Source organism: Eschscholzia californica, unplaced genomic scaffold (assembly GCF_041429995.1).
Source record: "Eschscholzia californica isolate CP2 unplaced genomic scaffold, dmEscCali1.0.p SCAF_4, whole genome shotgun sequence".
NCBI lineage: Eukaryota > Viridiplantae > Streptophyta > Magnoliopsida > Ranunculales > Papaveraceae > Eschscholzia > Eschscholzia californica.
The window spans coordinates 3,338,245-3,363,328 of NW_028238461.1; the positions used below are offsets into that span (position 1 = coordinate 3,338,245).

A 25,084-nucleotide genomic window follows, 5' to 3' on the forward strand; every position below is an offset into this window, starting at 1 on the left:
TGGAACTTCCAAAAATGGAGAGAGCGTCTGAGATACTCTTAATTTTGGAAACTATTCGATCTCCTAAGACGTTTATTAACGTTCCCTAACACCTATCTCATGTTTGAATATGTTACTGATTTTTTTCGAGAAAAAATGCTGGAGGCACGTTTCAGATTGGTCGTAGTCATAATTTGGGTATAATAATTCGTTCGACCACTCGTTTCTGTTAGCACAAGTGGGTAGAGTTGAAATGATTATTGAACCCAAACTGTGTCTTATTCATTTGAGGGTCACGGGGCTTATGTGTTAAATAAAATCCAAATAGAGTTTTGGGTCAAATAAAAAAAAAATGGAGTTCTTCATCAAAAAATAAAAAAAATGGAGTTTTAGTCCTTGTTTTTTTTTTGATGAAATTTTAGTCCTTGTTTCTGGTAAATCCTATTCTACCCCTCTATAAATATCTCTAACCCTTTAGAAATCTTTAGATTTCTTCTTATTAGTTCTAACTCATCTTCTTTCCAACATAAATTCCCACTGATTTTTTACATTTTTTTTTCGTTCATCTTATTAGGTCATCTTCTTCATTCATCTTCTCTAACAGTGTTAACTTTGGTTTCAAGATGTGAAGGGGGCAGTCAACTCATCGTACCATCAGTAACCGACGGCCAAGATGACCCCCCATGACGAATTCGAAGCAGAGTGCTCCAAGCAAAAGAACGTCTGGCGGCTCAGCCCAACAGTCAGTTCATCTTTATCAAGAGGGAAGCAAACGAAGCAGCCCACACGCAGGCCCAACAATATATGGCCCAGTAACGACTTTTTACATTAAGCCCGTTGCGCTTGGAAATGTAATATTTAGTCTTTCGTAACTTCTCGATGTAATGATGTTCAGTTGCTGCTAGTCAGCTTTATCAATGAAGTTATATTCCAAAAAATAAAAAACTTTGGTTTCAAAATTAGGTTTTTACTTGTATTCTCCCATGGAAGCAATCATGTTGATCTTCAAACTAAAACAACCAAACCATGTTCAACTATGATTTCTGTTTTCTCATTTGAAGATGAAGATGAACATGGATGTCCTGTATAAAACTTAAACAAACTTTTTTCACTGGGACACAATGTTTACAAACTTTTTCGACAAGAATATCATTGACCATAACCACAATTTAAACAAATATTTCAACCTATCAAGTGATAATCAAGATATTGCAAAGAAACTTTAACCAGATCATAAACAAAACATCTGACGAGGAAAAGAATTATCACTAAACACCTTAGGCACTTGATTTATAAGAATTTTTTTGTTGAAGAGATTTTATAACATTATATTATCACCCACGAAGAGAATAAAAGGGAAATGGAAGTATATTTGCATATAACTATGAAAAATGCAAATAAGAGGGGCAAACACAAAACAAGCCTGATAGCAGGGTTAGCCGTGCCTTAGATCTCTAACCAGCGGGCCATTTCATCTGTCTCCCTCCAAGTACGTGCAGATGTAGATGATAAACAGATTGACCTGCGAAAGGCCATTCATATATGTATTTCAACAACAAAACGTACGAATCTGAAAATATAAATAAGAACCAAGAAAACCAAATGTATATAGAGAATAGTGGGACGAGACGTACAAGCACTGGGACCATTATTAATGACAACGCGAAACCCTTCAAGGATGCCTTCCTTTTCTGCTACTATTTTTGCAGCATAGAGCAGATATCCCAATATCTCATTGTGCCTTGGTTCAGCCTAAGAAACACAATGAATATGTTACGTTCGTAGCCCAGTAGAAGCAAAGCCCAAAAAGTTATAGATCATTAATTGTCCGTAATAGTCTCACATCCTTTGGGGAAGTGTGGGAAGCCTGGGATATTAGTGAGGTGCTCAAGCTTAGTAAGGGCCAAGGCGTTTTGGGTGGCCTTGTACAACCTTCGCTAGTAGCAAAATCCTTTACCTGTTGGAGCTTGGGTTTGGGTGTCAAAAGCAGGGACAATATAGATAACTGCTAAAGCCTAGGGCGTTACAGATGGTATCAAAGCCGATAACAGCTCGTTTGCCAAGGGTGGGAGAATGCAAAAGTCCCACAGAGCTTAGGGAAGCATCCTTAGTCTGGGCTATAGGCGGGTGCTCAAGCTAGTAAGTGTCATTGTGTCAAGGCCTTTTTTATGGGCTTGTAAAGCCTTTGTCAAGAACAAAACCTGCACACGCTGGGCTTGGATCTGGGTGTCAAAAGGAGTTTTTCTATTGATACAACAGTCGTACAAAATTTCCAATCTTGTGATCAATGTGATTTGCAAAATAAATTTCAATTTTCAAAAACAATAAATGAAAATGACTTGAAGAAAACCATGTCTACAGGATTGAAATCTGTTTTATGATTGTTGTAAGCTTGTTGTATGAATAGAAAAACTCGTGTCAAAAGCGGAGGCAATAATCAATAACTGCTAAGGCTTGAGGCTTTAAGTCTTCACATGCTAATCACAATCGCAACTAATGAAAGAGACAAGTTTAATATGATTGCTTGCTCTTCGAGTTTCTATGAATTGTTTTCAAACATTTTATTATGGGCATCAGTTCAATGCTGCTACTTCAAAGGGAAAATAAGTAATCGACACTCTGATATTGTAAACGTGAAATACTCTTTAAAATACCCTATTTTGAAACTGACTTCTTGAGCTGAAGCAGTCTTTCACAACTTAACAATTCGTGCTCACTGTAAATATATAATTAATATAAGAGTCAAGTAGTCGACCAAACGATTAACTGGTATATAGCGATTAACGACCAAAAGTCAAACAAACATTAGAAAGTGCGTACCCGACCTTTAGGTTGTTTCGCATATGTCCCACTTCAACGAGTGTTGGCCATCAAAGTTAGGAAGGCACAAATATATGGGAGGTGACTGAATTGTATTAAACTAGTGAAGCGAATGAAACTAGTCGTGAGTCATTCAGAGCTTGATCTTTTCTTGTTAGCAGGGACAAATTTCATTTTATGTTAACTTCGTACTAATTTGTCGTGGTCACGCGAAAGAGGTGAAAATGATTGAGCGTCACACAGAAAAATATCGACAAGTAAATGGACTTGTATATTTGACATCTGAGAAAGAAAAATAAAATACCTTTGCAAGCTTTGTTAGACTGTCTCTGAACTTTGGAATCACTAGCACATGGACTGGCGCTTGAGGGTTGACATCACGAAATGCCAAAACCTTATCATCTTCATATACTATTGTTGAAGGTATCTCCTTAGCTATGATCTTGTCAAATCTAAATGACAGTAGGAAAGACCTCAAAACATTATCATGGTAGGTTAAGAATACATCGATACAACCTAAGACCAACATTACAAGGTAACAAGAAAAAAATACATGGTTGGTTCTTCAGTGTCAGCACTTGCAGCAGCTGCTTTGGCAGAAGTTTCTTCATCATTAGTAGTAGCACTACAACACAGTGATCTGAAATTCATAACTTGAGATGAGTTGTCAATGCGAATAAGTCGGTGAAACAATAATTTTGCAAAGTGTCATTACTAAATGTGAACTAAAACAAGCTAGAAGTAGTTGGCTCATGTAATCCCAGGTTAGAGAAGTTGGTTTGACATAAAAAGCTAAATTTAATGGAATCCTTAATGCAAACTCTCACGAGAGCAATGAGATTTTGACGCACCAAGTCTTGGCTGTTAAGGATATTGTCCACGTTTTGGCACCCTAAGCCCATGCCGACGACGACGGGTACGAGGTTTTGTTCTTGGCAAATGCTCCACAAACCCACCCAAAAAACCTCGCCACTTACTAAGCTTGAGCATAAACCTACAGCCAGGACCAGGATCAGGACACTCTTGCGAGAGATGTGGGACTAGTTTCTTCTGTTGGTTTAGTGACCAAATGATGAGTAATTGTAGTTTGAATCCATATTTATTTCCATTTCCCAAATGCACAAACAGAAAGAATACATATACTAATGCAATTCAAGAGAGCAAAATTAGGGCATGATAATTCAAACCTTGGGGTTATAAGAGAAGGAAGAGAAATGTAAGATGAGGAGGGTTTTCCACTTCTTCCTCCTTGGCGGCGGAGGTGGTTGTGGATATTGTTATTGCACAATAAGACGGATGATGGCTTCAAGGTTAGAACTCGTAACTGTGAATAATTCCTCCTGTTCAGAAAAAATCAATGAGAGAATGAAAAACAAAGATCAAGATATATATAGAGAGAGAGAGAGAGAGAGAGAGAGAGAGAGAGAGAGAGAGAATGAGATTACGGAATGTTGTTGTAAGAAAAGGAGGAGCGTATAGCAAACATGGCTCTTGAAGAAGCAGATGTTATTGAGGAGGAAGATATCATAATTTTGGTTAGTTGTGCAGAGCCCATAAACAAAACACTTTATCATTTTGTTGACACTGTCCAAGGAAGGAAACTCGTAAAGATAGGCCAACACTCCTTCCTTTGAAGTGGTAGGAGGTTTAGTCTTCCACCTTCCAGGTCATGAATTTGAGACACACTCGCAGCGCAAAAAAAAAAAAAAAAGATAAACTTTGCTTCTTTGCCTAACATTTCAGACTGATTCCGAAGCCTGGCCTAATCTGACTGGAACCTTTCGAGCTGGCCTCAATCCTAAGGTTTGCTTTGGGTTTCGGATGGGTTCGATCAAAGACCTTTATGTCCGGGTGCCAATCGAAGTTTGGGGTGAACGGGTGATTAATTAGACAATTGATAAAACGTATACCACCCTTTGGTGTAGTGTTAGGACATCCCTCCTCAGTCCATGATCAAGTCTTGCTACAATCAGTTTATGACCAAGATTTATCGGGTGCACTAGATCAAGTCTTGCTACAACCAGTTTATGACCAAGATTTATCGGGTGCACTAAATAAAAAAAAGGGTCTGTGGATATATAGACCAAAATTATGTTCAAAAAGGGTTTAGGGTCCAATCTTGTCAAAAAAATGGATTTTTAGTCCTTTTGCTCTTGGGTCTAAAAAACCATACTATCTATAAAGCAATTCCATTCGTGTCCCAAACCATTTTCACGGGATTTTAAATTGTGGGGCCTGACCGAAAATTCCAACAACTTAATTAACCGTGAATTTGGGATAAATTATAGGAAACAAAATCGAAACTTTCCCAAAACGAAACGTTTCCAAAAATCCTAACCTAAATCTTCGAAACGCCATTACCAGAAACTAAGCTAACGCTGAAAAGAAGGAAATCAAATTTGGGAGTGATTTGGGGAATTTATTAGCAAAAAACGGATAGAAGCAAATCATAATTTCTCTCTCCTCTAAACAGATTTGTAAATTAAATTTATTTTCTCTCTCTAAACTTTCAGATTTAGAAAGAGTATATTTTCTGAGATCAATTTAGCGTGATTTGGGGGTTAATATACAAAACGTATATATCACTTTCTCTCACTTAATTTTCAGATTTGGAAATAGTATATTTTTCTGGGAACATTACAACAACATTTGTTTTTGTTTTTACTCATACATAAATACACTTAGAATACAAAGTATGAAACAAATACGTAAATTATTTGTTATTTATGACGAGGAAACCAACATTTGTCATGTATACAATGTAATATATCAACTTTACGTGTGTCATGTTCAATAAATTACACATAATTTCTTTTACATTACATATCGTTTACATTCTGTTACAAAAAAATCGTTTACACTATATTGTCGTAGAGCATATGTAGTCTTGAGCAGGACAAACAACATTTACACTATATTGTCGAAGAGCATATCCAAATGTTTTTGCACCACCAAGAAACAAATGACCAACTTCAGTAGGAAATTCCATAAGTAACAGCAAAACTACAAAAAGAAAACATATACATTTGTTAACAAAACATATAACTTACTAGAAACGACATGTATAATGGAATAAATTATGCATACTGTTTGTTAAACTTCACAATGTGTTAGGAGACAAACATAACTTTAGTTTGTATCACAAGGTCACTGTTATGTGAAAAAATTTGTATAATGTGCAATCAATTGCATATAATTTTTGGAACATTTATTGTACTATAAACAACAACTGTTTTGGGAAAAAAGTACGCGTAATTTATAAGATGTTTTTTATATTATTTATAAAATATGTATAACTTGTAACAAAATACATATATTTTACATTCTGTTATAAAAACATCGTACAGAAGATGTTTGCGTTATGTAAGTGTTATGTTCAGTAAACATTATGTAATGTCGTGTAAATTATATATCGTTTACATTCTGTTACAACTAAATCGTACTAGATCTTCTCTGGATCAAAAATGATATGTAATTTATTGTAAACGATCCGTAATTTATTTTAAATTATATATCGTTTGCATTCAGTTATAACAAATCGTTCGGTATCTTCACTGCATCAAAAATTGTACGGAAATCTTGATGAAGATTTGAAAAAATGATCTAAAAATCAAAATCTGTAACCTAAAACTACTAAAAAGTAACAAAATACATAGAGACAAACACTTTTTAATCGAATAAAATGAATTGTAAAGACGGATTTAACATTAACATCATAAAATCGGTTATGAATCTTAGAGAGAGAAAATACTAAATAATGATAAAGATTTGATTAGATGATACAGAGAGAAATTTGATTATAATGAAATTAATGAACAAAGTTAAAAATGAAGATGAAAAACATTAAACAGAAAAGAAGAAACTAAAACCTTTAACATTACCTGAAAAGCAATATTAAATCTGATTCAGAATCTGTTTCAATGGAATGAAAAATGACTTTTGTAATGTGTTTTAACTGATAAACGATGAAGAAGATGATTTCAGTTGGTCTAATGAAAAAGAAACAAAATTTCTGAGATTAATGGATGATTATCAAACAGTTACTTTGTTTAGAGAGAGAGAAAATAAGCAAGTTTCGGTTACTAAAGATAATGAAGATCACGGTTACTTTGTTTAGAAACGTGATTGGAGAGAGAAAGGTAAGAGATAAAAATGGACAAAGATATTTTAGATTTTAGAATGTAAATCAGATTTTATATATAAAGAAAGTTAGTATAGGTATTATAAATTAATATGTATTATAGGGATTTGTGTTTTCTCTCTAGATGACATCAAATGGACTAGATATCCATTTGTATTATTTTTTTGGTTTTGAAACCCTTTATAGGATTAGAGAGGACTAAATGTCTTATTAGAGCCCATTTTTTGAGCTATAAACCCAAAAATTCTTAAAAAAAAAAATAGAGTGTTTACCACACATTTGGACTGGTTAACTGAACCAAAACTCTAGTAGTGTAGTCTAAACAAAAAGAGATAGAGATAGAGAGAGAGAGAGAGAGAGAGAGAGAGGATTGAATGGCATTATTAAATCTTCCTCTCCATCTCCCAGACCTCCATCTCCGAGTCAGAAGCTGCAATAACTTCAGGAGGTCTTCTTTCTTGGTTACAGCTACAACATCACCAAATGGTCTCTCTCTCTGCAATATCTTTCTGATTTCAATTAAGTTTCAATTGGGTTTGGCCTATTCTATTCTAATTAGTTTTAAATTTAGCTCCAAACTAGAAGAATAATTAACATAATCGATTCTGGATGAATTAAGTCTTAAGATGTTTTTGGGTAATTTGTCAGGCGGGGGGTTTCCTCCATTAATTGGTGTCAATAAGATAAGCAATACAAGAGGAGGAAGAGAAGGAGGAGGGATGGTGATAATGGATATTCCCATGGATAAGATTGGCCTCCAAGTCCCGGTATGTCATCATTCTTGTTTTTTTTTTTCATTTTTACTTGCAAACTCAAACTTGAACTATTTAGATAGATAGAGAGACGAACTTGTTGTGTTAATGTATGCATTGTTAGAAAAGCAAATGAGAAAAATGAGTATAGAGTTTAAGAACAAACAAACAAATATTGAGAGAGAGAGAGAGAGAGGAAGTGAGGTGGAGAAGAGCATGAACAAATCAACAAACTCGCTGGAAAAGTGTCAATTTCCGCTAACTAGTATACAATAGAGCTATACTTGTAAAGACGAATATTTTGAATTTGACACCGCTAGTTTATCTCCTATCTCCGTTTTATTCCGTAGTACTTATGTAACTTATCCATAAGATATGAAGTCTGAGACTATTATTTGGCCAGGGAAATGTGACTCCATCCGTTCCTTTTCAGTTTTCATTGATTCCTTCTCCAAATAAACCTCTGACTAACTTCTCTACTCTTCACGACTATGACGATGAATTGCATTAATAATAATAAGATAACATCCCCCTGTCCTGGAATCCTAAATGTTGTTTCTCATAACAACAACAAAAACAGGAGCAGCAAGAGGTGCATAGCAGCCAAGCTGTTGAGCTGGGGCGTCAAAACAGCACTAGTAGTAGAACTATCGCAAATGATCGTTATCAGTTGGCGCCCTTGGAAAATAGTAATCGTGACTCTCTTTTTTTAGACAAGCGTGGAAGATTGAGAAGCTTCAATCACAAGAAGCTTTCCCGGAAGAAAGGTAAACTCTTACTATAACTACTAAATTTCTCTATTTGCAATTAGACAATTGTCTTTTTTACCATCTTATATTTGTTAAAATGGGAGGATAAACTTTGATTATTGAGACTTTATAATTCTAGTCGAACACTGGAGTTGAATCTTGATTTTAAATTTTCAAACATCATTTCAACATATATGAAAAAAAGGCAACAACTAGTTGAAATGTAAGTAATAGAAAAGGCGAAAAACTTCTTTTGGCTCCATAGCAATATAACTAATAGACGTAAGTGAATGGACTTGAAGGTGGAACACTGAGAGGCAAGGGATGGAAGTATGGGACAGGGTTTGTAGATGGTGTGTTTCCTGTGTTGAGTCCCACTGCTCAGAAACTCTTCAACCTTCTCCTCAAGAATCAAACCTCATCAAAAGATGATGAAGAAGAAGAACGTAAAGAAGTGGATGCGAATAAGGGAAGATCTTCGATAGTATGGGGTTATCTCGAAGCTCTTCCTCCAACTCACACAACTTGGGATGACTTAATCAATGTTGTTGTTCAACTTCGTTTGAACAAACAATGGGATCCCATTATCACTGTGTGCAAGTGGATATTATATAGAAGTTCATTTCAACCAGATGTGATGTGTTATAACTTACTTATTGATTCATATGGAAATAAGTTGCTATCCAGTAAGGCTGAATCAATCTATCTTCAACTCCTCGAAGCTAGAGTTGTACCTAATGAAGATACTTATGCTCTGCTTTTGAAAGCTTATTGCAAATCAGGGTTTCTAGATAAAGCTGAGGCTGTTTTCTCTGAGTTGCGAATACATGGATTCCCTCCAAGTAAGCCTACTTACCTTCTTATGGGTACTACCCGATTTCCGGGAAGGGCTTCTTTCCCAACTAGTGTGACAAGAATATTAACAAGTAGTGACTTGCAAAGCGAGTTTCCACAACTGATCAATTTGGAGTTGTTTATACAAAGGACCCAGATTGATTCGGTCATTTGACTCGTTTTCCACATCACAACTTGTCAACGTTCTTGTCACAATTGTTCAGAGAATAGCATTTCCTGTACTTTTTCCAAAAATGATTTCCTGAAGAGGAGCGTAAACTCTTTCGTCCACTTCTTAGTATTTTGGATAAGATTTGATTGATTCTAAAACCAACTTTTTAGTGATGGATATCAGGTGTGGTTGTGTACAATGCGTACATCGAGGGGTTAATGCAGTTGGGAAGAGGAAACACGAAAAAAGCAGTAGAGATTTTCGAGAGGATGAAAAGAGATCGTTGTCAACCTTCAACAGAGACATACACAATGTTGATTAACTTATACGGGAAAGCGAGTAGATCATTTATGGCACTCAAGGTATTCAAGGAAATGATAAGTCAAAAATGCAAGCCTAATATATGTACATACACTGCCCTAATGAATGCATTTGCAAGGGAAGGACTTTGTGAGAAAGCTGAACAAGTCTTCGAGGATCTGCAAGAAGATGGTTACGAACCTGATGTTTATGTTTATAATGCACTCATGGAGTCCTATAGGTACTAAATTATTCGAATTACCAAATTTTGCTGCAACTTAAAGATTTAAAATGAAGAAGGTGGCGCAAGGGGATGAGGAAACACAATTATCGCTAACCTATTCACTCCATCAAGCAGTCGTGCAGGATTCCCGCATGGAGCTGCTGAGATATTCTCACTCATGCAGCATATGGGATGCGAGCCCGACAGAGCTTCCTATAATATTATGGTAGACGCATACGGGAGGGCTGGTCTTCATGAAGGTAAGAAAATCTATAACTAAGGTTCTGCTTGTTATTCCGAGAATTTCTACAAATACTCATCTCGAGTTTATGCTTTGGTACTCTCTATTGAAGCACTTTCAGATAGGTCAACTTATAGTAAGCCTTAGGAATTGGTAAGATAGGGTGTGCGGTTGTAATTCGATATGCAAATACAAAATGTTCATACTCTATTACGCCAACTTTACGTAGATTAAGTAGAAATTGGTTGATCTAATAACGCACTTAAATAAACACCATTACTTCATAATCCAGTATTTGCTGATTTTCTTTGGGTATGCATCCTATTTTGCTAAATTTACGTGGATCATTGTGAATCACTTTAAATTAACAGGTTGACGTCGTAAGTACTAACTTGATCCTAAGACAAATCATTTCCTGATTCATTTTGGCCCTGTCTATGTTTTTTGATTTTAGACGCTCGAGAAATATTTGAAGAGCTAAAGAAGCATGGAATGACCCCGACAATGAAGTCTCACATGCTACTCTTATCAGCCTACTCAAAATCCGGTGATATTGCAAAATGTGAGGAAATAGTGAATCAGATGCACAAATCAGGCCTGGAACCAGATACATATGTTTTGAACAGTATGCTTAATTCTTATGGACGGACAGGGCAGTTCTCAAAGATGGAAGAGGTTTTCAAAGTAATGGAAAGTGGTGATTCCACTTACGAAGCCGATATAAGCACCTACAACATCTTGATCAATGTATATGGCCGCTCAGGGTTCTTCGATAGGATGGAGGAGTTGTTTAGCTCTCTTCCTGCCAAAGGTTTGAAAGCTGACGTCGTTACATGGACAAGTAGAATGGGTGCCTACTCAAAAAAGAAACAGTACTTGAGATGCTTAGAGATATTCGAAGAAATGGTTGATGCTGGATGCTACCCGGACGGAGGGACTGCGAAAGTACTTTTATCTGCCTGTTCTAATGAAGATCAAATCCAGCAGGTTACTACTGTCATTAGAACTATGCACAAGAAAATATAGTTAGACAGTATTAGATGTATGATAATCAGTAATCACCAACCGATATCAATACTGTTATGATCAATGTCATGGCTGAAAATTTAGGGGTCTAGTTCAGAATTTTGATAGCGGGTTGTATGTCATATGGTAAAGTATAAAATATTTATCGGAGCCGTTAACGTATGACCATAAGAAAAGAAAAAAAAAATAGTGTTAATGAGGTTAAACGTGTAGAGAGAAAGAGGGGGTGACATGAAAAGTTAGGATGTTGATGGAGGAGCTGGAAATGTCTATGGCCCGCATCATATGTGTCCCCATGTCTTTGATAACTTAGTTCAAGCCATGTTTGGTTGACTATTTACAAGATACAACTTCAATGAATTATTTTACGGGGAGTTTTATAGGCAATGTCCAAAGTTGTTAAAAGAAATTTAGCTAAACGTAAACTCACAAATGGTAATGACACAAATGGTCAGAAGTAACGTGGTTGGGGGCAATGCCCATCTTCCTTCTCCAACAAAAGATCATCGGCTGGCGATCTCCAACCCACAAAAAAACATTTTCTTTTTTCTCTCTTCTTCTTTCTTCTGTTGTTAACATCTCTCTCCTCCCTCTCTCTCTCTTCGTCAACACTCTTCTCTCTCTAGGGTCCTCTCTTAATAGTTAATACAATGGAGAAAGATAGGAATGAACCCTCAATTGAGGATTCCACTGAAATCCTAGTCTGATGCTTCCATTAATGGAACTTTCGAACTAGGGTTTCTCTTTCTAATGTGGAAGAAGGGTCAAATTGAAACCTTATCTACGACTAGTGCTTCTTTACCTACAAACAACTTTAGACATCGCCGATAAAACTTCCCCTATTTCAAGGGAGAAGGTCCAATGGTTTTGGGAATTAAGGTAGTCTTCAGCTAAGAGCATCTCCCATGCAAAACACAAAAGAAAATTTTAATTGATTTATAGTCTCAATTGAGACTCGATTTCCTGTATGGCTAAATTGAGTGTCTCTTATTTAAGTCATTCTCCAATGCAACACTAAAAAAAGCTCAAATAGTTATACATGTCACACATACATTTAATAGGAAAAAGTAGTTGAGAAAGAAAGGTCTTCTATCGGTCCGAAAATTAAATTTCCGATCGATCCCGATTGACGTCAGCAATTCGCGATCATTAGAAGAAATAGGAGGACAAAGGGAATCAGAAAGTATACCTTCCAATTGAGGTTGAGAATCAGTAGGGGGTTGATGACTAGGACACTTAAGATTCTCAAAAGAGATCTCAAAAATAGAGTTTGTAATTGAGACATCTCAAAATTAAATGCTTCCACAATCATCTTAAGATCTCAATTGAGTTTTGCATTTAAGAGATGTTTCCTATTAAAAACTCTTAAATCTTAGGTGGTACTTCAGATTTTAAGATTGAGTCTGGCATGAAATCTAAAAGTATAATGATAGACGTTACAAAGCTGAGTATACCTTCCACAATATTACGTATTTGCCACTGGAGGAAATCTCCTGCAAATCATTAAAATGACATTATAAAGGTGAGTATACCATTCACTGGATTAGTGAAACGTGTGTTTTTCTCTTTCTCTCGAGTGAAATGTTTTCTCTCTAAACTAACGTTTTGTTTTTGCTGTCTTCAATTTCTATAATCTCTCTGATTTCTACTTCCTTTTTCCAATTTCTGATTCCCTCTAAAAAGATTTTCTCTCTCATCACAATTATTTCAAGGCGCCTTATTTCAGCTTCTTTTCTCTTGCCAAATCTACCTTTCTCTTAAACTTTTTACGTTCTCTTTCCAAATCCTAAATTCCCACTGGATACTTTTCTCCATCCTATTTCTAGCTCCATTTAATATGTTATACTTTCTAATCGTTCAAAGGTGCATAAAACAAAAATAGTAAGTACATTTAACGTTTCTCATCCGTCTTATCGGTTGACATTCAATAAATCATTGATTTTTACTTCTACCAACAACCTCGTGCATCCAAACACAAGGGTCCAACTACTACCAAGAAGTTGCTTTTAGGATCATTTCCCTATTTGGGTATGGTTAAACACTTAAACCCACTTCAACAAAAAAGAAGAAGAAAAAAAGTACTTAAAACCCAACCAAAAAACATTAAGAAAAAAAAGTTGATGGGGGGCAGGATAAAGTACAGCCACACCACACCAAGCAAACACATTCAAACCAGCCGACATTCATTCTCTGCTAACATCAGTGTTACGACACAAGGGTATTTCAGTAAAATTACTCTTTACATGGATAAACTAGGTTCAACTTCTTTCTCTGCACGTCACCTTAAATCCTGCCAAAACTCCATCTCTCTCTAACTTTCTCTTTCTCTCTCTAAATTGGATTTCCCCTGAAAAGGGAAACAATACAAAATTTTCAAATCTATTCCTAATCAAAGTATTGATTTTGATTCTCTGAGAAGAAAAGCTTCAATTAAAGAAATTCGTTTGTTTTTTCTTTATCGTATTGATCAATCCAGATCTTTTTTTTAGGGTTTTCTTTGAAGATGGTTGATTGGAGAAGAAAAAATCAATTTGATACTCCTAGTTATAATAATCGTCATCAGGAAACTTCAACGACATCATCCAAATCTCAAAGCAAGAAACCCCCACTCGGTATGTTTGTCCTTTCTAATTCTTGTTTAAATATCAAAATCTAGGTTGAGTAATCAAGATGGGTAATGGGTTTTGATTAATTAACAAAGTAGTAGTTTTTTATCGTTATTGTCGGCATGATTAATGATCTTATATTTTAGGGTTTGTTTTCCTTCTTACGGGAAAGATTTGTACATACATGGGTATGTTTTTTTTAGTGTTCTTAATTTGGTATACCCTCTGCTTCTGGGTCTGGCCTCTTTGGAGTGAAAATTATTTATGCTGGTAAATTTTTCTATTTTGGGTTTCAATCTCTTATTTCACTTTGTCTTTTTCTAATTGGACCTATTAGATTGTACTTTGTCTAAAAATGTTCAGAACACAGAGCCTGGCAATCTAGAAACAATTCTACTTAAACATGAATATTAACTCTCTTTTCAAGGACTGATTTGAACTTGGAATGATTGATTCTTACAAACAAATAATATGCATATTGTGGTTTAGACCAAGGAATGAAGTTTCGGTTTTGGTGGAAATTTCCTGACTGAAACGTGTCGAAATTGAGTTCCTTGATAAGACTTTGTTAAGAGAAACTTAATTAAAGTTCGGTTTTGATGGAAATTTCGGTAGACATGGAAATAGAAATATTTAGATCCTTGGTTCGGAGTATCTTTCTATTTTTCTATTTCTTGATCGGGGACTCTCTTTAAGAAAAAAATCTCTTGTTTCGCGAATCTTCGAATCTTGTTTTCCTTTTTTTTGTGTTTTTCCTTTGTCTAAGTTGTCTTTTTTCGTGGTTTCAGGTTCTTGGCAACCAACTGTACCCTTGTGGGAGAAAAAGTTTTGCACTTCAGTGGGTTCTATTCCATGGGGAAAGCTAGTGGAAGCCAAGAAATTGATGTGTTATTATGAGAATGTTGTTCAATGGAATGATTCTGCAGGTGAAGAAGCATTTTCTAATGCGAAATCTCGTTATTGGGCCGAAATAAATGGTCTCCCTTGTGACATTTCCCTACCGAATCCAGACATTTATATCGATGAGATTAATTGGAATCAAGAAATTGATCCTGAGCTACTATTGGATTTAGATCGAGAACCCATGGTTCCTAATGACGAGGGAAAGGATGGAAACGTTGGGCTTCGATGTGATACTCTTGCCTTAATGAACCATCCTGTTCCATGTACAGGATGGGGTGATTTGGAAGATCATCAAAATCAGCCAACAAATAACTTATCGTCTGGACGAGGTACAAATGACTTCAATAGAAACTCCAATGAAGATAATCCATGGGAGAGTAATCATATACCCATTGAGGATAGATCACGTGGAAATGCAGGTGAAGAATCACCGGGTTATCACCAGTGGGGAAATAATAATAATCAAGAATGCGACAGTTTTGAATATGCAAGAACAGGTGGAGGTTGGGGTACTTGGGAAGGAAACTGGAGAAAGAGAGAAGGTGCGAGTCAGTATATGTCAAGGTATAAAACATCGAGGTTTCAAAATGACTGTCATTATCAAACAGGTGGAGGAGAATGGAAGAACGACAAAAATAGGAAGAGAGTAAATTTTGTTTACGAGCGACCAGAGATGGAGAAAAAGCACTTTGATCAACGACCATGGAACTCTATTCATCAATTAGGTCATAATGGGTCTGGTGAAGTTGGGAATTCTTGGAGGAGTTGGGAAAATCAAGTTTCTTAAGCACTTCTGTTTGAGATTTTGTTTCAGTTTGTATACCATTCCAGTAATAAGCTCTGCACAAAATATTATGGATGACTCTGGAGGCTCACTTTTGTTGCTTTTATGGAGTTTGCTCTTGGGATTTGTCTAGAACAAAATTTAGAACTTGTCTGGGATGATAATGATCATATAAAAGAGATTATTTTTGGGAGTTTATTATAGGTTTTGATCCTGGAAACTTTGTTATAGATATCATTTAAACATTGAATTTGAATTTAGTATATCTTTATATCCGAGTTCTTTTGTTTTTCGGTGTGATTTTATAAGCTTTTAAATTAGCTACCGTAAAACAAAAAGGAGCTAGGGTCTGCAACTTCGATAATAAATCAGAGGTTTATCATGTAAAAAATGTGGCGAAAAAATTGTTTCCCCAAATTTCCACTATCAACTGTTCTTCACGCTGGCAAAGGTCTTCTTCCACCTCTCATCTGACCACCTCCGACCACCGTTTATCTCCTTTCTTTCCATATCTCCTTCACCCACTCTCTCTCCCCCTTTTCTTGTATTTGTGAAAGGGTTCTTCCTTATGTATCTCCTTCGCTCTCTCTCTCCCCCTTTTCTTGTTACTGTGAAGAGGTTCTCTCTCTCTCTCTCATTTGGAAAATCAAATGAAGATAGTGACGAAGGGAGACCCCCCCCCCCCCCCCCCCCCTCCTAAAAGATTACTTGAGCTTGATTCATCGCATTAAATTGAAATATTTGATTAGGAAGATCAATATATATTTGTTTTATCATGTTCTTCTCCGAAATATATTAGGGTATATACTCATATGTTCATAAATGTAATGTTTTCTGACTCTCTCTTCCCATAAAATTTTGTCATAACTGTCTTTCGTTCGTGTACAAATTTCATAACGTAGTATGAAGCTTCACAAAGTGACATGAGACGACTATATAACGTATAAACAATATTCCTGACGTTGCATGAAGACTTTGAGATATGGAAACTAATTTAAATTTACATTGTCTACTCGTTGTAGACTTTCTTGTCTATCACCAAATATGAATTGTGCAAAGCCAGATTAATGACAATAAATTTCAACAAAAAACGAATTAGGCATAACAAGGGAGTGCAACATGAAACATGATTTCGCGTGTGAAGATGCATTTTCAGTGAAGATTTGACTTTCATGTTGTAATGTGTTAGAGGGCGTTTGATTTTTGCACTTATTAAGTGATTTTCACTTAATAAGTGTGGGCCGGCATTTTAGGCTGTTTGATTTTTCACTTAATAAGTTAATGTCACTTCTTCATCAAAAAAAAAAAAAAGTTAATGTCACTTGTAAGTGGGGTCAAAGTGCGCTAATAACACTTTAAAGGGGCATCTTTAAAACCGCGCTTCAGCAATTGTTTACATTGTAATATTTTCTAATAGAGTTAGCAAGCAAAGTTAGAGTATTGTATAGTAACATGCAGATTAGTCCAAGTAGTTTATTGGGTATATTGACGTCGGGTGTCTGTTAGCATCCAGAACAGACTGCATAACTACTAGGGAGGCCCCCAGTCCGCACGGTTATTTTAGAAAGAGATAAAGAACTTTGCTTAAGAGAGAGAAAAATAATAAAACTATCAAGAGAGGAACTTTAATTCCAAACCAACCTTAAATTATACTGAGAAGTTAAAGAGAGAAAGAACTTTGCTTCAAAATCACAATTGAAAATACTCTTGAGAATCTTATTCTAAGACTGCTTCGACATCGCATAAGTCCGAGACCTTGCCTAAGATTTCCGACCGACCAATCGGAAACCCAAAGCAAGGCCTCAGACTGAATCAGTGTGAAACCTCTCGAACTAACCAGAGTTTAAAGCCCTGCTTTGGGTTTCGGGCGGATCAATCGTTGTCCGGGTGCCAATAGATGTTTGGGGTCAAAGTAGAATGACCTTAGTCAATCCCATCCCCGGGTGCTTACATCAACTTTTGGGTGCGTGTAGCCGTCCCCGCGGATTAAAATTCTTATAAATCTCGTATTTTCCGTTCCTTCCTCAAACTTTCATTCTTTCATTCCCGCCATTAACGCTAACTGAAAAATATTACTCCATGAACTCGTAGAAGAGAGAGAGAGAGAGATAAAAAAAGCCCTAGCTTATCTCGAATCGATTCAATAAGGAGATTAGGAAAAGCAAAAGAGAAATTGATTTTCTCAGAGAAATTAAGAATGGAGAAGTATTTGAGGGAGAATTTTGAAGTAGAACCTAAAAATCCATCACAAGAAGCTTTAAGAAGATGGAGATCTGCTGTTCGAATTGTGAAGAATCCTCGACGAAGATTTCGAATGGTTGCAGATCTAGTCAAGCGAAACGAAGCTCATCAGAAAAAACTCAATATCCAGGTTCTTATCTATATTCATATTCATCTCTCTCTCTCTCTCTCTCTCTCTCTCTCTCTCTCTCTACAAAACAATTGAAAATCTCTAGTTGTGAGCTTCATTTTTATTCGTAATATCTTTTAGATTGATCTTTGAAGATCTCTTTTGTTATTTCTAATTGAAATTGATCGATTTCAGTTCGCGAGCCTTTTAATTCACGAACTTTGTAAAAAAAAAAAATATTGTTCAAGAAATCTTCAATTGTGTCCACTGTTGATGATTTCTTTGCTATTTTCACGATTTCAATTCACGAAACTTCTTTCCAATCTAGGTTTTCTGTTTATTCGAATTCAAAACTTCTTTCCAAGGTAGAAGGCACGGACTTTTCATGAAAGTCAAAAGTCTTCCTGAATTGAGCACAGTTTGACTTTAATCCGATCCTTCAATTTGGTTTAGCTCTCTTGTGGTTTCTTTCCTTGACTGGATCAAGTAGAATTGTACTTCGAAGAACACGAAACACAGCAGCTGACCTAGATTTTGCAACTAGGAAGGATATATTATCTTCTTGGAAACTTCTATACCACCAAGGGTTTTCCTATATTCAAATAAGTACAATAGGATTTTGTCCCAGTTTTACAATTCAGCAACTCCCCATGTCCCCATCCACTTAGCTTTCATACATTTTAGCATATATAACCATATCCATTTGTATATGTAGCTTTCCTAGTTTACTCGTATTAAAATGAAAAGTCCATAGTTTAACTCAGAACTTGACGTGTCATCTTCTTGATCACGTACTTTTATCAATTGTTTTTTGAAAATCTTAACAATTTAAAATCAAAGGTACATGAACTTTCAGTAAAAAAATTACTAAAAATTTACTCATCTTTAAGTGTTGATGCAAACGGGTCGATAGAAATTTCAGTAAAAATTTAGTCATCTTTTAAGTAAAAAAAATAAGAAGTGAAACATATAACATCTTAAATTATACTGGGCTTGCTTTAAGATAAGTTCACTTAAGGACACTCATTCACATCATGTCTATATAATTTTTAGAATCTAATCGATATGTTTGGTGAGTTTTGTCCATTTTGATTGCATTGGTAACTTTATTTTGTCCGGACTTCTATTTCTTGATGGCTCGTTTCAATTATTGTGACCAAATAAAATAAACTAGCTGGTACGTACATATAAGCTGCCCCATCATTTGGTCATTTAATATGGTGATGGAACATGGTAACATATCTGTTTGTTTGTCAACTTCAACTAATTTTCTATACCATTTTTTTTTTTCTTGTGATTGCTACTCACGACCTCAAGAAACTGGCTCTCATTTATTTCTGATGACCACAAGAATACTTGTCCTTTCGTGGATATTATCTTATATTGAACCCATGAGTTAGAGTCAATATACTTAAATCATGATCCTATGAGTCTTAATTGACCATGGATACCCATATAATTCATTTTTAACGTATCAATTAGTTTGGTTGTCGTCAATGGATTGAAAAAACTTCGAAGTTTCATTCGAATTTGTTTTTTTTAGACATTATCAGAAATTTTAGATATGAGATTAAGATACAAATATCATTTTGAATGTGAATTGGTTGTGTTTCTAATTAATAAATATTCAATTGAATCGGGTAATATACAAGAGACTAAATTTAGAGGGAGACTTTTAGCTGTAGAGTTCTATATAAGAGATACATTCAGCAAGACATTCTTGTATCTTCCCACATCACTTCCAAATCATTTGAGCAAACTTCTCTGAAGTCGACGATACATCCACAATTTGTTTTTTTTGGCATTATAGTTCATATATTAGATGAGGAAGCCTATTAATATGATGAATATTCAGCTCTGGATGGGCACCAACCAGGTTACATTTTAAGACACTTATCTCTTCACATAGTGTACCAACCGTGGAATTAAAATTTTACATTTCTTTCTCTATAGGAAAAGATACGAGTTGCTCTATATGTCCAGAAAGCAGCTCTCCAATTCATTGATGGTCTGATCTCTAACTTATTCACTATTTGACTTCTTTCATTGTCTTTAACTAGACCAGATTAAGTTATGGTTGCATTTTCTTGTTGTTAATTAGCGGGTAAAAGAGTTGAATACAAGCTCTCAGACGAGGCTAGACAGGCTGGTTTCGGCATTGACCCTAGCGAGTTGGCATCCATTGTTCGTGGCCATGACTCCAAAAGTTTGAAGCTTCATGGTGGAATTGATGGCATCGCTAGAAAAGTATGTGTCTCACTCAATAACGGTATAACTGAAGCAGAAGTACCCGTTAGGCAGAACATTTACGGCTGCAACCGATTTGTGGAGAAACCGTCTAGATGCTTCTTGACATTTGTATGGGAAGCATTTCAAGACTTGACTCTTATTATCCTAATGGTTTGTGCTGTGGTTTCTATAGGAGTTGGATTGGCCACAGAAGGGTGGCCGAAGGGTACATATGATGGATTAGGAATTATACTTAGTATTATCTTGGTGGTCATGGTTACTGCAGTGAGTGACTACAAACAATCTTTGCAATTCAAAGACTTAGATAAGGAAAAGAAGAAGATTATGGTTCAGATAAGTAGAGATGGATTTAGACAAAAAGTTTCAATTTATGATCTAGTGGTTGGAGATATTGTTCATCTCTCAATCGGAGACAAAGTCCCAGCAGATGGACTCTTTATTTCTGGTTACAGTTTGTTGATTGATGAGTCTGGGTTGTCTGGTGAGTCTGAACCAGTTAATGTTTATGAAGGGAAGCCTTTTCTTTTCTCAGGGACTAAAGTGCAAGATGGGTCTGCTAAAATGATAGTAACTTCAGTTGGAATGAAGACTGAATGGGGTCAGTTAATGGAAACATTGAACGAAGTAGGTGAGGATGAGACACCATTACAAGTGAAGCTTAATGGTGTTGCCACCATTATCGGAAAGATTGGCTTGGTGTTTGCTATTCTGACATTTTTAGTTCTTATGGGAAGACTTTTGGTGGAGAAGATAGTCAATAATAACTTCTCTAATTGGTCTACAAACGATGCTTTGAAGATTTTGGACTATTTCGCAATTGCAGTAACTATAATTGTTGTTGCTGTTCCAGAAGGGCTCCCTTTGGCTGTAACATTGAGTCTTGCCTTCGCGATGAAGAAACTGATGAACGATAGAGCACTTGTGAGACATCTTTCAGCATGTGAAACAATGGGGTCTGCTACTTGTATTTGCACAGACAAAACAGGAACACTTACAACTAATCATATGGTAGTGGAGAGAATATGGATCGATAACAAAACTGAAATGATAAAAGGTAACCAAAGTGCAGAGAAGTTAAAATCAATGCTCCAACAAGAAGTTCTCAACATTCTTTTGCACTCGATATTTCAGAATACTAGTTCTGAGATAGTGAAAGACAAAGATGGAAAAGTTTCCATTTTGGGTACCCCTACTGAATCCGCATTGTTAGAATTTGGTTTACTTTTGGGGGAAGATTTTGACAAACAACACCGTGAATCTAAGATAGTTAAAGTTGAGCCTTTTAATTCAGTAAAGAAGAGGATGTCTGTGATTGTGGCTCTTCCGACCGGTAGTTTCAGGGCATTTTGTAAAGGAGCATCAGAAATTATACTGAAAATGTGTGACAAGATTGTTGATAGTAATGGCGAACCTACAGTATTATCAGAAGAACAGAGAATGAAGATAACAGAGGCCATCGATAGTTTTGCAAATGTAGCTTTGAGAACCCTTTGTTTGGCTTATAAGGATATCGACAAGAAACCAACAAAAGTTGTATTTCCTGAAGAGGGGTATACCCTGATTGCAGTTGTTGGAATCAAAGATCCATTACGACCCGGAGTGAAAGATGCTGTTCAAACTTGTTTAGCAGCTGGTATTACCGTGAGAATGGTTACTGGTGACAATATTAATACAGCGAAAGCCATAGCTAGAGAATGTGGGATATTAACTGATGATGGTTTGGCTATAGAAGGTGCAGATTTTCGTAACAAGAGTCCTCAAGAAATGAAGGATTTGATACCAAAGATTCAGGTCCAAGATTCACTTTATATTTAGCATTAATCTACCATTACTAATAGAATACAATAAGTTGAAATTAAATAGATAAAACCATATTTTTTGTAGGTTATGGCTCGATCTTTGCCTATGGACAAACACAAATTGGTGACTCAGTTGAGGAAAACGTTTGAGGAAGTTGTTGCTGTGACTGGTGACGGTACAAATGATGCCCCAGCTTTACATGAAGCCGATATTGGGCTAGCAATGGGCATAGCAGGGACTGAGGTTTGTATTATTCTTTTTTCACTTTTTATTTGTCATCTTTCATTAGTCTTTCTGATCACTAATTTTTATTTGCCTGTGGAAATTGATCTGTTAGTTTTCTTTCTATAGGTTGCGAAAGAGAACGCTGATATCATCATATTAGATGACAATTTTAAGACAATCGTGAATGTGGCAAAATGGGGTCGTTCAGTTTATATAAACATCCAGAAGTTTGTGCAGTTCCAATTGACCGTTAACGTTGTTGCTCTTATGATAAACTTTGTTTCGGCATGCGTATCAGGTGAACATTTTTTATGATCATCTTCCCTTTATAGTCTATGTATAAACATGTTCCCACATTGCAGACTAAACCGTTGGGGGTGGGGATCACCAACCAATATGAGACTAGCTTGAGAGAGTTCCGACTAAAGAAACTTGGCTGAGTTTTGTCTGAGTTTTCGTTAACTCTTATGTATGTGCGTAAATATATATATTGGTGAGAATAATCCCACATGGGAGAAGGGCGATCTAACAACCAAGAATATAATGTCTAGGTCCTCTCCACTCAGCCAATTGATTTTGAATTGGATGACTACAAACTTAACAATATAAATTGTATATAACAAAACTCAAACTCTAAAACGTAACGACTAACTTGAGGGCTTGGGTGGGGATAAAATGGGCTAACTCCGAGCCTAATCTAGTCACTCCGAGTTACTCGGATGGATCGGCTAATCCCAACTGCTTAGATTGCAGATTGTGATAGCTATTCTCATTTTCTCTTTTTTTTCCTATACTTGCAGGATCTGCTCCTCTAACTGCTGTACAATTACTATGGGTGAATATGATAATGGACACTCTTGGTGCATTAGCCTTAGCAACAGAACCTCCTACTGATGGTCTAATGAAAAGACCTCCAGTTGGAAGGGGAGTGAATTTTATCACCAAGACAATGTGGAGGAATATCATCGGTCAGAGTATTTACCAGTTGATCGTACTCGGCGTTCTTCAATTTGACGGGAAACGACTCCTTAATATTAGTGGTTCAGATGGTACTCTGGTTCTCAATACTTTCATTTTCAACACTTTCGTGTTTTGCCAGGTATGATGGTCCTTACCTTAATGTATTTCTTTCCTGGTACTATATCACTAGATTTAGTTTTAACATGTAAGAAAATGATAAATACTAAGAAGCAAAAGTCCCACCTCCCATGATTTAGAATTTTCGAGCTAAATCTCAAGATAATACATGAAGTTGTACTAGGATAGTGATCAATTGATGTAACTCTCTGGTCTTAATAGCAACCAGAATGTTCTCAATTTTGGCACCATTGGGACCAACTGGTCTACTTCCACATGGTACATCACCCTTAGGTTTCAACTGACCAATCTAGACACAATGTTTGTTTTTTCAACATCATATCTTAAAAATTACTCTCACTCGACTCGTATCAAATTTCAAAATGTTTGTTTTTTTATCCAACTCATTTGAATTGCTGAACTGAATTTTGGGTCCATTTGAGTCACTGGATATAACCTTAAATGGTTATTATGTCCCTGGCCAAACAAAACAAGTTAAGACTCAAACCCGGGCAAGTCAGATTCAGGGCTAATCAAATTCAAACATTAAGAAGACCAACGTTATCTAAGCCTATCTAGACAATGTAGCTTCTATGTAACACAAGGTATTATGTTGGAACCTAGGTTTGGAAGGTCTACCTAAACAAAGTGGAACTAAATGTTGCAAATGAAACTTTTATTTAACATCAACAACTCTTCTTTATACGTCTTATGACAGGTATTCAACGAAATCAATAGCCGTGAAATGGAAAAGATAAATATTTTCCGAGGAATGTTCCAGAGTTGGGTCTTTATCGGTGTCATGGCGTCTACGGTAATCTTTCAAATCATAATCGTCGAGTTTCTTGGAACTTTTGCAAGTACTGTGCCTCTAAGTGGGTATCTATGGTTACTAAGTATATTGATTGGAGCAGTAAGCATGATAGTTGCTGTTATTTTGAAGTGCATCCCTGTGGAACAAGCTAGGAATGAAGCAGCCAACACACATTATGATGGTTACCTATCACTCCCTAGTGGTGAAGATCAAGTTTAGATAAATAAAGATACTTCTATACTTCAAATTTCATTTATTTTTTTGACAATTTGATATAATTTTGAGTTGTAAGGAATGATGAGGTTTAACAGTGATTTAGTCTTCAAATTATCTTTCTATAAATTTATGGGTAAATCATGTTGAGAAATTTTGCTGAAACGGAAGATCGGATAAAAACTATGCTGATCACTACGCTTTTTAAAGCTCGAGAATGTCAATTCTTTTAGACAATAGTTAGCTATCTTCTTCTGGTATAAACTACGAGTACGGAGCAGGTAAGAAATCATGCTTTTAGGATACGATAAAGCCCTTCAACAACTGTTCGGGTTCCAAGTATGTACACTTTCACCAAGATCAAGAATTTTTTTTTTTGTTTTCCCCAACCCTCTTCCACCACAATATCTTCTCCTCACCGGTTGATGATAAACTGTCATTGTCAACGACTCTTAATGTTGTTTTTCCAGATTTTTTTCTAAAAATTTCTTCTCTTCGACTGTTCCGTGAAAGAGAAGGAACTTCCCACAGAAAAAAGATATTTTTTTTTCTAAAAATTAAATTTTGATGGGTTTGACTGGTGTTTTAAAGAGGGAATAACATTTTCCAAATATTCTTAATTTTCCACGAAAAACTGCCACCCACCTCTCGCTTGGAAATTTTTTACCTTTAATCAAATTTGTTCATAATAATATATCTCTCTTAAATAAAGGCCAGCGCTTTGGGGAAATCAAAATAGTTTTTGGGGAAAATAGTGAAAATCTAAAAAAACATAAACCAAACACACCATAAGCGTTGCCGGCAAAACGTCGCCGGCCGGAAGCT

The 25,084-nt window shown here is 35.9% G+C and overlaps 4 protein-coding genes across 6 annotated transcripts; 3 read left to right on the forward strand and 1 right to left on the reverse strand.

The window, feature by feature from the left end:
* Window positions 1-1,226: 1,226 nt before the first annotated feature.
* On the reverse strand, window positions 1,227-7,634 carry LOC147541622 (14 kDa zinc-binding protein-like). 3 transcript variants are annotated; one of them, XM_086634209.1, is made up of 8 exons: window positions 7,178-7,634; window positions 4,422-4,798; window positions 4,245-4,364; window positions 3,987-4,139; window positions 3,353-3,439; window positions 3,104-3,251; window positions 1,614-1,731; window positions 1,227-1,501 (listed from the first exon to the last, which is right to left on the reverse strand). In XM_086634209.1, the coding sequence occupies exons 2-8, from the start codon at window positions 4,535-4,537 to the stop codon at window positions 1,434-1,436; spliced, it is 810 nt and encodes a 269-aa protein (XP_086490335.1). In that variant the 5' UTR covers window positions 4,538-4,798; window positions 7,178-7,634; the 3' UTR covers window positions 1,227-1,433. The 3 variants fall into 3 exon arrangements, with proteins under 3 accessions (XP_086490335.1, XP_086490338.1, XP_086490336.1); XM_086634212.1 differs by lacking the exon at window positions 7,178-7,634 and having other exon boundaries at window positions 4,284-4,364; window positions 4,422-4,480; XM_086634210.1 differs by lacking the exons at window positions 4,422-4,798; window positions 7,178-7,634 and having other exon boundaries at window positions 4,245-4,419.
* Window positions 7,202-11,395, forward strand: LOC147541623 (Tetratricopeptide repeat (TPR)-like superfamily protein). The gene is made up of 7 exons (XM_086634204.1): window positions 7,202-7,426; window positions 7,589-7,707; window positions 8,273-8,459; window positions 8,744-9,283; window positions 9,631-9,988; window positions 10,106-10,230; window positions 10,666-11,395. Exons 1-7 carry the CDS (start codon window positions 7,315-7,317, stop codon window positions 11,235-11,237), a joined length of 2,013 nt encoding a protein of 670 aa, XP_086490330.1. The 5' UTR covers window positions 7,202-7,314; the 3' UTR covers window positions 11,238-11,395.
* A 2,085-nt stretch (window positions 11,396-13,480) lies between these two features.
* On the forward strand, window positions 13,481-15,805 carry LOC147541624 (uncharacterized). Its single transcript, XM_086637727.1, has 2 exons — window positions 13,481-13,849; window positions 14,632-15,805. Exons 1-2 carry the CDS (start codon window positions 13,741-13,743, stop codon window positions 15,531-15,533), a joined length of 1,011 nt encoding a protein of 336 aa, XP_086493853.1. The 5' UTR covers window positions 13,481-13,740; the 3' UTR covers window positions 15,534-15,805.
* Window positions 15,806-17,547: 1,742 nt separating this feature from the next.
* LOC147541625 (putative calcium-transporting ATPase 11, plasma membrane-type) lies at window positions 17,548-24,413 on the forward strand. Its single transcript, XM_086634203.1, has 7 exons — window positions 17,548-17,901; window positions 19,834-19,888; window positions 19,982-21,921; window positions 22,015-22,173; window positions 22,282-22,453; window positions 22,956-23,254; window positions 23,951-24,413. Exons 1-7 carry the CDS (start codon window positions 17,728-17,730, stop codon window positions 24,263-24,265), a joined length of 3,114 nt encoding a protein of 1,037 aa, XP_086490329.1. The 5' UTR covers window positions 17,548-17,727; the 3' UTR covers window positions 24,266-24,413.
* Window positions 24,414-25,084: the final 671 nt, after the last annotated feature.

Excerpts from the sequence above, each read along its gene's own strand:
- LOC147541623 (XM_086634204.1), top strand. The coding sequence starts at position 7,315 with ATGGCATTATTAAATCTTCCTCTCCATCTCCCAGACCTCCATCTCCGA. Across the intron at positions 9,284-9,630 it reads AATACATGGATTCCCTCCAA|GTGTGGTTGTGTACAATGCG; the intron begins GTAAGCCTACTT and ends GATGGATATCAG. Across the intron at positions 10,231-10,665 it reads GAGGGCTGGTCTTCATGAAG|ACGCTCGAGAAATATTTGAA; the intron begins GTAAGAAAATCT and ends TTTTGATTTTAG.
- LOC147541622 (XM_086634209.1), bottom strand. The coding sequence starts at position 4,537 with ATGTTAGGCAAAGAAGCAAAGTTTATCTTTTTTTTTTTTTTTTGCGCT. Across the intron at positions 1,732-3,103 it reads GTCTAACAAAGCTTGCAAAG|GCTGAACCAAGGCACAATGA; the intron begins GTATTTTATTTT and ends TGTGTTTCTTAG. Across the intron at positions 1,502-1,613 it reads TAATAATGGTCCCAGTGCTT|GTCAATCTGTTTATCATCTA; the intron begins GTACGTCTCGTC and ends GGCCTTTCGCAG.
- LOC147541624 (XM_086637727.1), top strand. The coding sequence starts at position 13,741 with ATGGTTGATTGGAGAAGAAAAAATCAATTTGATACTCCTAGTTATAAT. Across the intron at positions 13,850-14,631 it reads AAGCAAGAAACCCCCACTCG|GTTCTTGGCAACCAACTGTA; the intron begins GTATGTTTGTCC and ends TCGTGGTTTCAG.
- LOC147541625 (XM_086634203.1), top strand. The coding sequence starts at position 17,728 with ATGGAGAAGTATTTGAGGGAGAATTTTGAAGTAGAACCTAAAAATCCA. Across the intron at positions 19,889-19,981 it reads AGCTCTCCAATTCATTGATG|CGGGTAAAAGAGTTGAATAC; the intron begins GTCTGATCTCTA and ends GTTGTTAATTAG. Across the intron at positions 23,255-23,950 it reads ACACTTTCGTGTTTTGCCAG|GTATTCAACGAAATCAATAG; the intron begins GTATGATGGTCC and ends GTCTTATGACAG.